The 19891-nt window shown below is 31.3% G+C and overlaps 1 protein-coding gene across 1 annotated transcript; it reads right to left on the bottom strand.

Annotated features, from left to right (window-relative positions):
- Positions 1-715: 715 nt before the first annotated feature.
- Positions 716-15995, bottom strand: LOC124939100. The gene is made up of 4 exons (XM_047479611.1): positions 15804-15995; positions 15606-15671; positions 1831-1903; positions 716-1236 (listed from the first exon to the last, which is right to left on the bottom strand). Exons 1-4 carry the CDS (start codon positions 15993-15995, stop codon positions 716-718), a joined length of 852 nt encoding a protein of 283 aa, XP_047335567.1.
- Positions 15996-19891: the final 3896 nt, after the last annotated feature.

Genomic DNA, 19891 nt, shown 5'->3' with positions numbered 1-19891 from the left:
GTTCCACACTTTGCTTGAAATCGTCTTCCCATTTTCATCGGCTTTCCATCGGTGTACGTATGTTCTTTCGTTGAATTTTATGTTACTAATATGTTCGAGAATGCGTCGCCCCACCGGTATACGTCTAAGGAGAAAATTCTATAGCCTGTCTTTAATGTCTAGGACTTTGGCAGCTAGGCAGTCCCATCTAATCCTCACGTTTCTGAATTCCTCTTTATTTATTAATGGTTGGTTCTCATACTAGGGATCATACCAAAATGGTGTGTTTATGCCGTCTCCCTAGCTAATATCAAAAACTCCTACAATATTGTTTCTTAACTTAAGGATTTTCTTTAACGACCATCCCATATCTTCTCTTATTTTGGATGTCCAAACACTTGATTCGTATTTCATAAAATGAGTGTGGACACACTTGATCTAGAGTGATTCTTGTTTGATCTCGATGGCCCGTAGGTGCTTATACGTCAACACTTTATTCCATTCAACACAGTTCTTGAGCCATATGTCTCCTTCTTCCTTTGGTTGCAAAGTGTGGTCCACTTAACCTTCTTCCCGCCTCTCCCGCTGCTTCCCCAAATAAAATTTCTCATTAGCACGTCAAGTTTTTTCATTACCTTCTTCGGGAGCATAAGTCCTGCGACCAGTAACCGATGATTCTCATTACCACGCTTTTGACTAGTTCAATTCTTCCAGTGTATGTAAGTTTCTTTGCTGCTCAGTTGGAAATTGAGTTATTCACTTTCTCGATCAGTGGTTTGTAGTGTAAGATTTGGATCTGTTTTGCTGTGAGTAGTATGTCTAAGTATCTTATTGGGAAGCTTCCTTCTGTGATGTCCATGATGTTGTAGATGTTTGCTTTTGTTTCCTGTTTTACTCCTCCATAGAATGCCAAGCTCTTGTTCTCATTGATAGTCAAACCTATAACCTCAAAATAAAATGTTAGTGCAGCTGTTACAGTTTTTATGAAATATATGTCAGCATGCGCGAGAATGAACAAATCGTCAGTAAAGTATAAATGGGTGATCTCCTTCTCCTCACAGAATGGGTGGAAGATGTATGGTTGATTCTTTCGGAACGTCGTAAAAACACTCTCAAAGATCGCCACGATGACGACAAAAAGGGAAGATGATAGGGGATCTCCTTGCCTCACACCATTTTCACCTTTGAAGTGGCCTCCATGGATCTCATTGACGCTAACTACAAAACGAGAGGTAGAAACACATTTCCTGATCCATTCTATAAAAATCATGAGAAAACCCGATACGACCATAAAGTCTTGAATGACTTCCCATATAACAGAATCGGCTTTTTTGATATAGATTTTGAAAACCACTCTCGGGGATATTTTTCTCTTCCTATAACCTTTGAGGAGGTTTTGCATGAGTAAAATGTCATGAGAGATAGTTCGGCCGAGAATGAATGCAGATTGATTTAAACTAGCAATTTTACCAATGACATTTTTAAATTGTTATGAAAGAATTTTTGAAATTGTTTTATAAACAACATTGCAGCATGAAATCGCTTTGAAATCTTGAACCTTTTCGGGAACTGAGGTTTTAGGTATAAGAGTTAGGACTGTAGTGTTCCACTATTTGAGCATCTTCTTGTTTTTAAAGAATTCCAAAACCCCTTCCATAATATCGTGACCCACAACTGACCGGTTTTCCTTAAAGAATTGAGCATTAAAACCATCTAAACCTAGGCTTTTATTATCGTTGATGCTGAACAGAGCCTCTTTTACTTCATCCCATGTGACAACCCTGATTAGATCTTTACAGTCTTCAGCATAAACTCTTTTATCGATAATCTGTTACAAGGTGTTCAGATGACCTGGTTGCGCTTTCTTTGTACCCATAAGCTCTTTATTGAAGTTGATGGAGATATTTTGTACCCCTTTCTGTCCCTGTACATATTCACCCACATCATTATTCAGGCTGTAAATATTATTCCTCAGATTCCTAGCCATACATTTCCGATACAAGAAGGCTGTCACCGAGAGAAAGCGAATTCTGTCTTGATTTCTGTTTCATAAAATTCTCTTTTAATAAGCTCAGCTTTCTGAATTGCCAATGGTATCTTTTTCTTCCTCGTTAAGTTGCTCATCATTTTCTACCCCGAGTAACTTGCTTTGGACTTCTTCTAACTCAATTATGGATATTTGGGCTCATTTGGAGATGTTACTGAACTTCTTCTTGTCAAACTTTATCAGTTGAATTTTTAGAAGTCTGAGCTTTTCTAAGACCCTAAACATGTTTGAACCCTCCACATTTTCGGCCCACACTTTACCCAGTATATGTTTGAAATTATCACTCTCCATCCAAAAATTAAAGAACTTGAAGGGTCTTTTGAACCAAACGAGGTATAAGTTTGGACATCCAAAATAAGCGAAGGTATGGGATAGTCGTTAAAGAAAATCCTTAAGCTAAAAAACAATATTGCATGACTTTTTGATATTAGCTGGGGAGACGGCAAAAACACATTGTTTTGGCATCATCCCTGGTATGAGGACTAACCACTAATCAATAAAGAGGAATTCAAAAATGCGAGGATCAGATGGGATTGCCTAGTTTTGAAGGATACAGACATTAAAGACGGGCTATAGAATTCGCTCCTTAGACGAATATCGGTGGGGCAGTGCATTCTCGAACATATCAGTAACATCTTATTCAATGAAAGAATAGACATACACCGATGGAAAGCCGAGGAAAATGGGAAGATGATTTCAATTAAAGTGTGGAACACCATCTGAGAGAAGGAACAAACAGTAAATTGGGCTAATATGGTGTGGTCGTTAAATGTTATCTCGAGACACAAATTCATCTTATGGCTTGCATTTCGGGAAAGGCTAAACACAAAAGATCGCGTTAGGAAGTACATGAAAATTCCAGATTCAAGTTGTCTATTATGTGAAAGGAATGAAGAAACAGCTGATCATCTCTTCGAGAACTGTTCATTTGCCTCGAAACTTTGGAATAAATTTGCAAAAAAATATGTTGATGACCAGATTCCCAGAAGACTGGAAAGAAATCAAGGAAGTGGCTGTGAAGAAAATGAAGGGCACAAAGTTTAAGTCAAAAAATTTTAAATACGGATTCGGCTCAACAATATACAACATCTGGCGGGAGAGACGCGAGGGAATCTTAGAGGAATCGAAGAAGTCTGGAGCAGACATGTGATGATATTGTAACTGACTGTAGCGCGAACATTCAGACGTGGAGAAGAGTCCTGAAAAACGAACAGAATTGAAACCTCTACTTGAACTGGAAGGTATCATATTAAGAAGTCACTAAAGACGTTATTTTTTTACCGAGGTAAACGCAATTTTAATTTTTTGTAATTCTGAAGATTGTTTGTAATTCATTTGTTTTTAGACCATAACAAACTTAATTTTCCTAGGTTTGTCTAAGAAAATACAGAAACTCAATTATTTTTTCCCATTTTTGGTATTTTTAATGAATAACGTTAAGTCGTTTTTCAAAAAAAAAAGGTCTAGGTAATATTATGATATTTGAATGTATTTTAAGAAAATAAAAAGTGTTGATAATATAGAAAAAGTTGAATGTAATGGATGAAAAAACAATATAAATGTGGGGTAAACATTATGGGACTTCTAAATTGTAGCGTCATGTTAAAACTTACAACAAATTGAAGTTTCACGATGTAGGCCAATTGATTCTTTATGAAAATAGAAAGATTAAGTCTAAGAAAATAGACCAAAAGATTTCACGTGAGCTACTGATATGTGCAATCATTAGACATGATTTACCATTTGCATTTGTTGAATATTCTAGTATTTTTGTATGATTTTTATTTATTTTAATTTGTAGTGAGATAATCCACCCGTAACCCACCTTGGGTTGGGTTGTGGATTTTCAGTCCACAATCGAGGTCGATTAGTTTTGATAAGTAGGCAGGCCGTCATGGGTCTTATCGCTCTAATCTTTGGCATCAGTATATTTATATATAAATTTTAAAATTATTAATATTATATGTCAGTGTAATATTTTAATAATAACAATAATGTAACCAGTTTTTAAAATTTTTTATTCCAATTGTGAACCTATACAAATATAAATATAGTTCAAATTAGAGAGAATATCTCATATTTAAATTAATATATGTAATTTTATTAACGATAAATTTAAATTTATAAAATAAAAAAGTTTATAATATATAAATATATATTATTAAAAAATAATTCATTTAGTCTATCAAATTATAAATATATATATATATATATATATATATATATATATATATTAAAGATAAAAATATATTACACACTTTTTTTTTGTGAAGACTTGTGAATAAACAATAATAGTCTCTCACATATTTATTTTTTACTGTTTTAATATATATATATATATATATATATATATATATTAATATTGAACTTTAATATTATTTTTTTAGTATTAGATCGTTTTATAATGTAATTCAATTTTTTAAAATTTTTTTATTAAAATAAGTTTATAATATCTTATTACTTTTTTTATATAATAAAAAAAAATTCATCTAAAATTGTTTAAATTTAAAGTGAGTTCTTTTATATTTGATATATAAAATATGATTTAACTTTTATGAATAAATTTTGATTGCAATAATAATTAAATATCTTTTTTTTAATAACTTTTTGTTTTCATCTTTCATATCAAATAGGATCAATTTTGTGACTAAATTAAATTAGTATTCTTTAATGTGACGTTAAATTAAAGTGATGTTGATGCGAAGTAGTGACCAAAATATCCCGTAAATGTGAAATTAAAAACACTAATGATGATGTTTTGAAGTTAAATAGATGGACGGTGAGCGCTCAAGTAATAATCGAGACTTTTTGTTTAGAGTTGCAAATATTCCAAATCGGTGGGTGCTCAAGTACTAACTGACTATTATTTTAGTGGAACGTGTAATAATTAACTAGTTGTTCGTGTAGATATATTCAATAATTAGGCATAGTTAAGAAATTATTATGGTTAAAAATAATTATTAGCTTAATTGATTAAAGAGTTATATTTGTTTTATTAGGTTGTGAGTTTGAAAGATACTTATTTTTAACCGTTTTAAGTTTATGGGCGGGTCAACCAAGAATCCGAACCAAATATCCATTTACTCTCACATATATATCCAAATTAACTACGGCTCTTTACCCGACAATCCGGACACTTTCAAAATTAAACATTATTATATATAGATTACCTTATTGAAAAATGTTGATTTAAAAAAAAAAAAAAATCTTCTCGGTGGTTTAAATTTTGCTACATTTGATTTTATATGTCAACGGTTTATATTGAACCAAAAACAGTTATTATTGAATAATAACAATAGCTAAAAAAGTGGTTGATATCAGTTGGCAGAGTTTTTGTAGGCATTGCTCAAACATGAGATATCAATTGTTTTTTTAACAGTGGTTAGTACTCAATAGCAATTGTTTTGTGAGTGGTTGTTATTAATCAATATCAACCGCTCAAAGGACGGTTATTATTAAAAAAAATCAACCGTTTTAAAAATTGTTGTCATTACTCAATATTATCCGTGATAAAACATATTTTTATTATTAAATAAGAACCATTTTATATGCAATTGTTATTAAGAAATATCAAATATTTTATAGGATGTTGTTATTAAACAATATCAAGGATTTTCAATACTATTGTCATTACTTAATATAATTCTAAAATTAACAGTAAAAACATTTATTTCCAACACTTAAACAAACAAAAAATAAATTCTTAATACAGAAAATATAAATAATAATAATTTCGATCTTTTAACTATTTTTTAACTTCGTCCAAATTTAGTATAACTATAAAAGACATTTACCACCTAAATAATTAAAACTTAAAGTTCACAATATAACATGAATAAACATGGTTTGAGGAATCTATTTAATCTATTTAACAACTTCTCAATTATATTTATTTAGAAAATTAATTTGTACAATAATAATTTTACTTAAAAGACAAATAATATTTTAAATGTTAAAAATAATATAAATTGAATATATATATATATATATATATAATCCGGCGGATTTGAGAGATCACGAGGAAAAGAGAAAAGTTGAAGAGAAAATTGATATGAGAGTGGGAAGAGAGAGGAGGATAAGTTATTACGAGGTGAGAGAGCATTAATTAATTAATTAATTAATTAATTAATTTGGATAACAACTTTATAATTAATTTTAATGATTTTTTATTTATTTTAATTATATATATATATATTATATTTTAACAAATTTAATTATATAAATATTATATATATTTATTTATTAACTATTTAATATTTATATATAATTATAAATTATTAAGTTAAAATATATTTAATATCAAATAAATATATATATATATATATATATGAAAAAAAAATTGTCCATTTTTAAAGGCGTGAAAACACATAAGAACTCTTAATGAAAATGATGTAACTTCAGTTCTTTCGGTTCGCGCAAGAAGAAAGGTGGATTCGTAGAGACTACGAGTATAAGAGCATCCACCGACAAAAAGATCACCTTAATTGAGAATTCTAATTTGTTTCAATTCAAAGACTAAGAATGTTGTAAATAGAAATCCTCTATCTAGTAATGGGAACATAGTAAAAAACTAAAATAAATTTTTGAATAAAAATAAAGATTTTAATAGAGATAAAATTCAATGGATTAATAATGTATATATTTATAAAAAATAAATATTAATTATAATTTAAATTTAACAAACATCATTTAATTATATAAACTATCTAATTCATCATTTATAATGTATATTATGATTAATGGTAAATAATAGGAATTTTATGTTCTCGTTTTTCTAAACTTTAAACTCTAATTTTTTTTCACTTATAATTTTTTTTTTTAAATTCTAATTTTTAATTCCGCCTTATTATTAATATTTTTTATTCTTACTAAACCTTAAAATTTATTAACATTTTATATTTGTATTAAACACTAAATCTTATTAATATTTTAATTTTTTCTACACTTAAGTTAGAATAAAAAATAAAAATATTCATTATTGGTGTAAATTCTTTAATTTTTTTTTATCTTATCTCTCTTTCATTTCTCACGTAAAAATAAATAAAAATAATTTCAAATTTATAAATAAATTCTTATAACAATTTTTAATGAGATTGTTTGAATATTTTTTTATTAAAATAATAAAATTTACTTAAACATTTTATTGTAATAATAAAATATAATATAACAAAATCTATATAAAAGTTTTAGTAATAATTAAATTGTGCAAAGTTAAAAAAAATAAAAAATCATACAAGATAAGAATAAGTTGTATAATGCTTAAGTTCTAATTCATATATCCTAAACTCTAAATTAATTATATAAATATATATTTTATAAAAAAATATAATTATTTAATAATATTATTACTTATAAATATTAATATTTAAAGATACCCTAGATCCTAAACTAATATAAATATATATTATATACCCTAAACTCTAAATTATATATATATATATATATATATATATATATATTCTTATAAAAAAATCATAAACTTAAATATACTTAAATATTAAACTCTTACCCCCTAAATTTTATACCTAAATTATATACCCTTAAACTAATTATATAAATATATAAAAAAATAAAAAAATATATATAATTAACTTAGATTATAAAACTTAGGATAATTAGCCAATGATTATAAAACTGCCAGGTTTTGAATATTAATTTTAAGTAATTAAAAAGGGAGAAATTGTTAGATTAAATTGACTAATTAACTTAGGATAATTAGCCAACGATTATAAAACTATCAGGATTTGAATATTTATTTTAAATAATCAAAAATGGAGAAATTATTAGATTATAATTTATGAAAATGTTTTGAAAATGAATGAACAAAACTAAGTTCAATCATATATAAGTTAAATTATATATATATATATATATATATATAATTGTTAAGTCATATCAAGTATATTAATATATTTAAAGATAACAACAAAGTGTTGTAGTATAGTGGTAAGTACTATCGCTTGTCACACGGGTGACCAGGATTAGAATCTCACTAGTTATAAATAATATTTTGAGTTTTATTATTCCAGGAAAGCGTTCAGTTGGATGTCTAAAAAGCGCATCCGGTTCAACTGGAAGTCTTGAAAAACTGAACTCCAAAATACCAAATTTTCCACATAGGCGCTCCTGGTATTTTACCATTTCGATACTATACAAGCGTTCCCGGTTATTGATCAAATGTGGCATCTGATCAAACATCCTTTATAGACAATCTGACACAGCTGCAGAACCAAACCTAAAAGAATGTCATTACCAAGACAACTCAAATCTATTAAATTGTATGTTCCTCGTATACCACATTCCATTAATGAATATTTTGGCTTACTATCATTCAGTACAGACAAGATTAAAAGAGGATCTTCTCTGATGTACTATTCTGAAACTTAGCCAATAAAATTAGGACTAGTGTCCTTTGAAGAAAATATGATCGTTGATGTGCCTTGGATATAAAAGAAGATCAAAAGAAAAATAGAAGTGGACGGTGGAGATTTGGGCTCTCTTGCTAATTAAAAACTCTCTCTCTATAAATATATATTCAAGTTTTTGCCTTAGCAATACTTCTGTGAGAGATTTTTCATATCGAAAATCATTGTATCACTTTTCTATATTGTGAGCTCTTTATAAGTTGACGGAGTCTCTATCAATAGAGTGTTTGTGTGCTAGAAGTTCGGAAACAGGAAGTATCTAAGTCCTGGTTGTCCGACTATGTTTGTACAAGTGTTGTATTCAAACTAAATCTTCTAGTCAATATCCTTCTCAAGGTTTAAAAGAAGTGGTGATGTAGGAGCTTTTACTCCGAACATCCATAAAATTTCTTGTCTTCTGTGTTCCTTTCTTTCAATCCCATTTACTTGTTGCTTTAAGTCTAAACAAACATTTACGCACTTGAACTCGGTTCAAGAGTTTGTGACGACTTGTGAAGAATAGAAACGAATATTAACTTCTAACAGAGTTAATATCAAACGAAGTGTGTAAGAGTTCAACAAAGTCAGACCCCCGTCTCTATTGTTGTACCCGATCCTAACAAATTCGAATTACAATGCGAATTAAAGTTTGTTGAGAGTTAGAGAACACTCTTAATCTCTATAAGAAGCTTTGTGATGATCCAAAAATAAATATTAGAGCCTTACACAAAATTTTTAAATTTTCATAAGCTTGAAATTTTTTAATGGTGGATAATGTGAAGTGTGGATTGAGATGTTGGGATTGAGATTCTTGGTTTCGTTTTGTCTGTAGGGCTATTTATAGACAACCAAGGTCAGTTGGATGATTAAGTGAATCGAACTTCAAAAAAAATGTCTCAATGAATTTTGTGTGTATTCGATTGTTTTTATCTAATTAAGGTATTATTGACCCTATGATCGTAGGCAAAATGATCATCATGTTAGGGTAATCATTTCAGGTTTTGAATTATCAGATTTTGTTAAGTATCGGTCGAGTTCAACTTTTAAAAAATAAAAAGTTTTGGTCGATGTTCTTCGCGAGAAAGACGACGATCCAAGGTTGAAACTTCATTGTTTCAAGCCAAAATGTGAACACGCATTTGGTCATAGCATTTCGTCAACGGTCTGTTACGTTTGGGTGTTTTGTCCATGTTTGGGCTATCATTGTTGATGTGTGCGTTATTTGATCATGTACTAAACATAAGTGCATTCCTTCTATTGTAGTAGGTGACGCGGCTTGTTGTTGTGCGTTGGATGAGACTCAAGCGCTCATCTGATGGCCATGCGGTCTGCTGCATTCGTTTCTCTTATTTTCGTTTCTCTTATTTTCGGCTATACTAGATCGCAGCCATTTTTCAGCCTTGGAGCTTGCTTAAAATTGATTTTTCTTAACTCTTTTTGGATTTATTTTCAACCTACAAAATACACAAAATATTTAAATATATACAAATATTGATTTTGCCTATTTATTTTATTTCTTGGTATATTTTTGGGAGCTTTATAAATAATTAATTTTGGATTTAAATAGATGCAATATTTATCTCAAATTATTTATAATTTATTTAACCCCTTTTAAAATTAAGTTGGGATAATATGAGTACAACATTTATCTTAAATTATTTTATTTTTTAATCTTTGTTTTAATTAGTTGGGATATAATTAATACAATAATTAATTAATTAATTATTTAATCTTGGTTTAGGCTTTGGGCTTGATCTTGATTATTTTAAATTTATTTATTCAAAATAATTATTTAAATATTCATAATTTGGGTAGGTAAAATTATAATGCTTACAATATGTTAAAACAAAAAAAAAGATAGTTTTAGAAACTTCTTGCATCAATTATAATATTATTGTGTAACTAAAACAATTCTAAATAAAATTCACCATGTGTTGATATTGTACGTAAAAGTGGACTCATACTACTCTTCTAAACCCTCTTATGGGAAAGAAATATAACTAATTAATTGTTCTTGATTTTGGATATTTAACAACATTAATAAATTTTCGACTATAATAAAAGTATAAATGAGGCCGTATTGACTAATGATCGTTGATTGATTGTAGTCGTTAGTTTTCTCTTCCTTCATATCTTTTCTTGGCCACCTTTCAACATTTTTTTTAAACTGGTTTCATTTTTATTTTAATCTCTTTCACTGCAAAGGGATGTCCTCCATTATTCTCTGTCTCTTTGTTATTGATAAAAATAGACTGAGTTGGCTCATTAGCTTGTAAGTCTGTATTTACGACCTTAAATAGACCCATAAGACTTTCCTTAACAATATTGTAAGTGTTCTTACTCTCTATTGCCTTGGTACTCAATTGAACAAATAACCTATATGGTTCATTATATCGTAAATTCTTAAGTATTGGCTCCAAAAATTCTTCATCAACATTTAAATCTTTGACTCCAAAATATCCAATATTAGCTCCTTGTGTACTTTCAATATGTATATACTCACCAGGAATGTCATAGACTGATAGGATCAGCTTTATCGATAGTGACGGGGTCTGGCTAAGGATGAAGGCTTATGAAAAACGGTTTGAAAGAAATCCTGTTAGGGATTAATTCGCTTTCTATTCTACGCAAACTTGTGTAAACACTTGAAACAGATTCAATGCGGAATTGTTTACTTGGGTTTGAAGCACAAGATGAAATATGAAAAGATGATAGAAAATGAAGAACACAACAGTTTGTTTATGGATGTTCGGAGAAACTCTCCTACGTCACCCCTTCTTCCAACCACCGGAAGGATTCACTATATGATGAGAATCAAATATAGTTTACACACACACTTAAGCTCACTATTGAACATAACACATTCTGTTCAATTACAAGAAGATGAAGAATATCACTCAGCTAATGGTGTTTTGATTCTAGCTCTCTCTCTCTCGATTCACACACAGTACAATCAGAAAGAAGCTTCACAAAATGAGTTCAGTAAACAAGATGATTTGGTAGTCTCTCTCTGCAAAATCAGAATGCTTGTTCGTGAGGTAAAAAGTAAGGTATTTCGTCTGTTGCCCTTAGGATTGATTAAATTCGGAGCAGGAGCTAACGGTCGAATCTTCAAGAATGATACGTGGAGATCTTCCATTGGAAAACCTCCATTGTACACAGCAGGTTCTGAGCACACAAGGATCGTGGCCGTACCGAACTGGTACTGCGCCGAATATTCCATCAGGGATGTACCTGCAAAACGGGTAATGTGAGGAAAATTCTCTTACGTGGCATTCCTTGATTGGATGCATATAGCTGTTGTACTAATCTTCACAAGAAGGTGGAGCAAAAGTAGGGTACATCTATAGCACGTGGGTAGGAGAAATGCTAGATTCAAGCGTACTGTTTGAACCAAGCATTAGACGTATTTAAGTTAGACGGATCAGTCTAATGAAATAAGTCAACTCCTTCTCATGAAAAACGTCTATTAGACCGCCTGGTCTAATATAATTAGACTCACGTCTAATTTCAATAATCATTAGACGGGTACGTCTAACTCCACTGAGTTAGACTACCACTTCTAATTCCGGTTCTACTTCAGACTAATCTGAAGGAGTTAGACTCACGTCTAACTTTCAATTAATTAGACAACCCGTCTAATTATTACATAACCATTAGACCGGTACGTCTAACTCCACTGAGTTAGACTACCACGTCTAATTCCGGTTCTACTTCAGACTAATCTGAAGGAGTTAGACCCACGTCTAACTTTCAATTAATTAGACAACCCGTCTAATTATTACATAACCATTAGACCGGTACGTCTAACTCCACTGAGTTAGACTACCGCGTCTAATTCCGGTTCTACTTTAGACTAATCTGAAGGAGTTAGACCCACGTCTAACTTTCAATTAATTAGACAACCCGTTTAATTATTACATAACCATTAGACCGGTACGTCTAACTCCACTGAGTTAGACTACCACGTCTAATTCCGGTTCTACTTCAGACTAATCTGAAGGAGTTAGACCCACGTCTAACTTTCAATTAATTAGACAACCCGTCTAATTATTACATAACCATTAGACCGGTATGTCTAACTTCACTGAGTTAGACTACCACGTCTAATTCCGGTTCTACTTCAGACTAATCTGAAGGAGTTAGACCCACGTCTAACTTTCAATTAATTAGACAACCCGTCTAATTATTACATAACCATTAGACCGGTATTTCTAACTCCACTGAGTTAGACTACCGCGTCTAATTCCGGTTCTACTTCAGACTAATCTGAAGGAGTTAGACTCACGTCTAACTTTCAATTAATTAGACAACCCGTCTAATTATTACATAACCATTAGACCGATACGTCTAACTCCACTAAGTTAGACTACCGCGTCTAATTCCGGTTCTACTTCAGATTAATCTGAAGGAGTTAGACTCACGTCTAACTTTCAATTAATTAGACAACCCGTCTAATTATAAGAACCATTAGACTGGCACGTCTAACTCCACTGAGTTAGACTGCCACATCTAATTCCGCGTATTCATTAGACTACCCGTCTAATTCTTTACGTCTATTAGACTTATACTTCTAACTCCGATGAGTTAGACTGTACGTCTAATTCCGTGTATTCATTAGACTACCCGTCTAATTCTTTACACATCTATTAGACTTACACGTCTAACTCCGATGAGTTAGACTGTACGTGTAATTCTATTAGACTTGCGTCTGATTCTATTAGACTTGCGTCTAATTCCGTTAGACTTGCGTCTAATTCATGCGTCTATTAGATTGCCCGTCTAACTCTGATGAGTTAGACTGTGCGTCTAATTTTATGCGAATGGAGATCAAAATCGGTCTAATGACCCTCATTAGATCCAAGTCTAATAGCATGTTGTCTTAATACACCTGTATCAAAACTCATAAATTATTTCATCATCAAAATATCAGTTGGCAAATTATTTCAACACTTAGTCAAAATAATTTGACCCAACATAGACATTGACATTTGTGACCGTTTTGTAGACACATATTTTTTACTCCCCAATTTTATAGTTTATATTATTAAATGAGTAATTATTTTTGGAGCAATTGAGACTCCCAGAATGATTGATTTCATATTTTTTTATAAGTTAATGTGATAATTAATCGAAGTTAAAACATATTAGGCTATTATTATACTTAATGTATTTGTTAAAAAATTATCTTGAATATTAAATAAAACACAAAAAATATAATAAATTGGTCTTTATAAAATATTAGTTTTAGCAAATTAGATTAAATGATTAATTTGAATTCTTAAAACAATAAAATTATAATCATAAAGGGGTATAAGACTTGGTATTTTCTTTTTTATTTAATTATTTATTTAATAGATTAATTAGTTAGTTAGCTTAGAAATTAATTAGTTAATTTAGTTTTCACAGAAGAATTGATTTTATAAAATAACTTTGACCAGGTCTTTCTTTGTTAGTTAGTTTATTAGTTGGTTAGTTAGGAGTTAGTTGTGATTGATTTTACAATCGATTTATTAATTAATATTTTTAGTTTTGTAGGTTTGAAGGTTTGAAGGTCCCCAATCGAGGATGACCAAAGGTCCGACTGAGAGCAACTGGGTTTGACCGATAATCTGATCGTGAAATGAAAGCATCTAACAATCAACTCCAATTCGGGTAACTTGGATCCAATTCATGGTCAAGAACAACCCAAAACCGTGAGCCATGTGGCATGTCAATGAGAAGTCAAACAAGCTATGGAGCCGTTGGAAGTAAGGAGGGAAAGACTTGGCATTTGAATTCAAAATTGTCTAAGTTATCAACTAATAACTTAGACCATGTCAACCAGGGGTCTAAGTAATTAGGTGGCAGCCAAGAGAATTCATATTCAAATTGGGAGTTACCAACTCATTTACTTAATGAAAATAATCTCTAGAAACTTCCCTTAAGACTTGGCCAAGATGTTAGGAGAAGATGGGTCATTGACTTGGTACAAGGCCCCGTCAAGACTTACTCTTAAACCAATCCAATTCGAATCCTAAATACTAATTCGGATTGGATATTTTGGATTGGACTGAGATGGGTTCGGATTGAATTAAATCGGATTGAATTGGGATTATCCAAATTATCCAAACTATCAAAATAAAAATATATTTTTTAATTATTTCTTTAAATTAAATTTTATCTCAATATAATATATATTTTACTTATCATCACTTGACAACGATATTTTTATTATTATTATAATTTTTTTCAGATTCAAATTTAATAATAATAAAAAATTCGAATTTAAAAAAAAAAAAAAATTAAAAAATTGTTGACTAATTTGAAGCTGATATATATAAAATATTTTTTAGTTTGGATTATTCAAACCATTTTCAATCCAATCCGTATCCGATACGTATTAATTAGTAAAATGGTTTGGATTACGGATTGGATAAACTTAGTTTGGATTTAATACGGATCGGACAAAACAGATTGGTTTTACTCATTTGCTCACCCCTACTCTTAACCTCTCTCTATAAATACCTATACTAGATCTAGGTTTAGAGGACACCGAAATATTCATAACCTCACCATCTAGGTTTCCCAAGCAAATCCTATATTCTAAACCTTAGTGTCGCCCCTTCTCTTTGTGCAAGAACATCAAGTTAGGTAAGTTTGGTATTCAAAGCTTCCTTCTCAAATATCTAGGTTTCTTTTTTATCAAGGAATCTCTATGTATGTCTTGATCCCTTTTATTATTTAATTGTTGCAATCAATAAATAAATTCAATCTAAAAGTATGCATGATTGTTGTTGTATTTCTTTTCCTGTTTGTCGTGAACTTGATCTATTTTGAATCAATTCTTTAATAACCATGTGTAAATATTGTATAATATGGTAAATAAAATAAGATAAACCAATATTAACCATCTGAAATCTTTTGGCCGAAATTTTTTAAAGAAAACAAGGGTCGACTAAAAAAATCTTTATTTTTTGGGGGAAAAAGGTTAAAACCATTTTATAAAATTTCTAAAAGTGAGAGGGTCAAAAATCAAAGTTAAACAAAACCTAGATATGATTAAAGGATGACAATCAAACGATTCTAAAAAACCTAATTAGTAGCAATCAAACATACAAATAGAGATTACAAAAAAATTATAAATTGTATCAAATTCTAACTATTTCAATCAGGATTTTTATTTCCATACCAACCTGTTGTATCAACATGTTGTCTTCCTTTTCTCCTTGTCCTTCTTCATTCTCTTCTCTTTCCCCTTCCTATTACAATGAAAGGGGAAGACCTAAAGAGGTTGATGAATACTGATTATTCTTATTTTGATTTCTTTCTTTATATAAACTCGTTCTAATTTGATGGAAAGAATTATTCTTCAGGATTTCCAAGTTTTTCACCTTGTTGTTCTCAACTTGAATTTCTAGATCATTGTCTTCATTTCCTTCAACTTCAGCTTTGGAATAATCAACAACTTTGGATTCCTCTATATCAACCTTGGAACAATCTTCTTGTTCTTGATTAGCTTGAGTATCAACCACTACAACCACTATAACTTGATTTGATTGTGATTTCTCAATTATCTCATCCATATGATTAGGTTGAGGTTCCACCTCCTTCTTTGTATTGTTTTCTTCTTGTACATAATTTTCTTTATCTTCTGTTTCTTGTTCTTTAATCACATTTTTCTCTTTACTTATAGGCACCTCTATTTCATTTTCCTACATCTTTACTTTATGACCTTTATGAATATGTTGATTTTCTTTTTTTAGCCAAATCACATTTTGGGCTTGCATGTTGCAAGGTTTTGCAGAAAGAGCATATGGATGGCTTCCACTCATAAGTAATTTCCATGAAAGTATGTTTTTCTTTTTTGTCTACTAATGTCATACTTTTCTACAGTGTGCTTCTAAGATTTACCTCAATTCTAATTCTAGCAAATGATAGGTGCTCTCCTCCTCTAGTATTTGGGCTCATGTATAATGTTCTATCCAATAAACTTGCAAAATGACCAAGGGTTTCATAATTGTACATATGTGTAGGTATATTCCAGAGCTTGAACCATATCTGTGCAGTTTGTTTTGGATTAATCAATAGGTTCTAGTCTAAAAACCATTTTCCAACTTTATAGAGTTGGATCATATATATGTATGCCCGTTTCTTAGAATTTCCTCTAGATTAGATCCTTTCTTGAATTTAAGGAAATATAGATCATGGATATTTGCTTAAATCTTCTCCAACCATATTCTTTCCCATTGCTTCAACAATGCTTCTTTAGTAATTAGGAAGGATACTATGATAGGATCGGTTTAATCAACAGAGACGGGGTCTAGCGATTAATGAAGGCTTAGGAAAAACAGTTTGATAAAATTATTGTTAGGGATTTAATTCACTTTCTATTCTACACAAACCCTTGTAACACTTGAAACAGAATCAAGTGCGGAAATGTTTACTTAGGTTTAAAGCTTAGGATCAAGAATGAGAAGATGTCAAAAAGGAACAACACAGTAGTTTGTTTATGGATTTTCGGAGTAAACTCTCCTACGTCACCCCTTCTTCCAACCACCGGAAGGATTCACTATAATATGCTTTGAATCAAATACAGTTTGCACGAATAGCTCACTGTTGAACAGAACTGACTCTGTTCAACTTACACTATGATGAATATCACTAAACTAAAACAGTGCTTTGATTCTAACTCTCTCTTGATTAACACACAGTAAATTAGGAAAGCATCTAACAGTTTGAATATTCAAAATCTTAATTTCTCAATAATTTCAGAGTTTCTTCTTAGAATGCGAGCGAGAGATCCAGAGATTGTTCGTTGTCCTTGAGATTCTTTAAATAAGGAACAGGTACCAACGGTCGAATCTTCATAATGACATGTGGCGAGCTTCCATTGGAACGCCTCCATAGTACACAGCAGACTCTAAATACAAGGATCATGGTCGTACACAACTGGTAGTGCGCCGAATATTCTTTAGAGATGTACCTATAAAACAAGCAATGTGAAGGATATTCGCTTACGTGGCATTGGTTGATTGGTTGTAGTTGGCTCTCGTACTGATCTTCACTAGAAAGTGGAGCAGGAGTAGCGTACAGCTAGAGCACGTGGGTAGGCGGGTGCTAGCTTCAAGCAATTACTTAAGCATGGAATTAGACGTACTTCAATTAGACGACCTTGTCTAACGAAATCAGACATCCTTGTCTAATAATAGGATCCATTAGACCACCTAGTCTAATGGGATTAGACTTCACGTCTAATTACAATAACTTCAGACTAATCTGAAAGAGTTAGACTACACGCCTAACTTTCTCTTTCCATTAGACTCCACTTCTAATTCAACTGGTTAGACTGCACGTCTAACTCAACTAGTTAGACTGCACGTCTAACTCAACCAGTTAGACTGCACGTCTAACTCCGCTAGTTAGACTGCACGTCTAACTCCGTTAGTTAGACTGCACGTCTAACTCCGCTAGTTAGACTACACGTCTAACTATACCAGTTAGACTGCACGTCTAACTCCGTGCATCTAATGCCGAATCGGTCTAATGAACCTCATTAGGACCAAGTCTAATAAAGTCTGATTATGATACACCTGCACCACAGACAATTAGACGAATAGATATCTATTCATCATCAAAATTCCAATAGTCAAACTATTTCGACACTTAGTCAAAATAATTTGACCCAACAATTTCCCCATTTTTGATGATCAGGTTGAAATCCTGCATAGATGAAAAATAACGCATCCATCATATATATATATAAACAAACCCTTGTTTACACAGTAGCATACCATATAAATTAAATCCATTGACACAAAATACCATTGTCAGATTAAGCACATAATCAAGACTATTCTCAAGAGAAACATACAAAACCTTTTTCAAAAGTAATATAAATAAGTTCAAAATAAAACAAAATAACATCAAAAGATCTTTTCTTCCTCTTCTTCCTCTTAATCATCATCTGGAAAGGAGAATCTTCAACTTAAGGAATCTCTAAGACTTCGGTTAGAGGGGGGTGGAGACATCTCTTTTCCTTTTCTTCAATTTTAGCATCTTTACCCTGAGAATATGATCAACAACCTTCTAGTTGTTCAAAGTTTTGGAAGTTAGATTATACCCGTTATCATGATCATCAATAAGGAAGCAAAGGAAAGTGCCAAGAGGACCGTCAAAACCAAAGATAGTTTTTCGGGCACAAATCATTCTAACAAGGTTTCCAAAGAGAAAGCTTGTCCAGTTGATGGGTACACCCATTGTGATAGCCACCATTATCTCAAAAACCTTTGTACAAAACTTGTAGGATTATTCTTTGGAAAGGAGAGATTTTGAAATGATATCGTTGAGTAACGCGTACTCATCTTTCAGGAGACTGCTTTTTCTGTGAATATCCATGAGAGGGGAATCAGAGAAGACATTCATCATTTTGAACATGATTTCATAAGGGGAAGGCTTAAACTCATGGATTCCTTCGGAAGGGAGTTGGAAGAACATGTTGAAAGAACTTTCGGAGATACAAATCATCCTGCCCTGGACAACCCCGACAATAATTTTGTCCTGATAGAAACTAGTTGTTTCAAAGAACTCACGAATGATTTGTTTGTGATAAACACAGTGAGGAGTAAGAAATTTCTGCAGCCCTGAGGCTTTTAACGATTCGAACATTTTGACCATTCGAGGATGTTGTAAAGTGGATACAAATTGGAAATCCACTTGTAACGATTTCGGAGAGAAAGAAGTCATTTCGACTGGATGAGCAAGAACTGGTCGATTTGAATTCTAGAGAGAGAAAGACACGGATTTGGAAGTACTCAACCATTTGAGTAATCCCACTCATTAAATATCAAAGAATAACGTGTAGAGAATATCTAATGATCATACCGAGCGTCAAAAACTCAGAAGTCTGTTCCCAAGGAACATTGCATTTAATATTAATCATGAAAATGCACAGTTAATACTAAACTTACAAGATAAATTCGTTAGAAATTTTAGTCATTCTTTAAATATTGAAAGACACGTGTCTTCAATCCTTTTAATAAGTACATGAATAGATACATAATCAAATGACAGTTGTCCAAATAGCCAGACGATGAAAGGTCCAATTACACAAGTACTTAGACGTTTATTCTACTTTTCACATTTTCAACTTCTATTTGGAAATCCGTCTATTAGATGTATACGTCTAATTATGCGAAAACAACACGTGCTGCACGTGTGTCTGGTTAGACGTGAGCATCCACATGCTGTTAAACGTAAAAACGTCTAACGTCTATTAGACGTATGCGTCTAACCACGCAGGATAAAGAACCAAGACACATATTCCCAAAGGAAGATTAAACTGATATAGTAGACGAACGTCTAAGTAGTTATGTTTCTCAAACTTCTAATCCTTAGGACGTATTAAGACATCTGTCTTTATGCCTGTTCAGTTAATTTTTGAATAATACGTTCCCCCTCAATTTATGCATGTAATCACATC

Source organism: Impatiens glandulifera, chromosome 5 (genome assembly GCF_907164915.1).
Source record: "Impatiens glandulifera chromosome 5, dImpGla2.1, whole genome shotgun sequence".
Taxonomy (NCBI): Eukaryota; Viridiplantae; Streptophyta; class Magnoliopsida; order Ericales; family Balsaminaceae; genus Impatiens; species Impatiens glandulifera.
The sequence above is the reverse complement of the archived record's forward strand: the minus strand, read 5'-3'. Positions and strand labels throughout refer to the sequence as shown.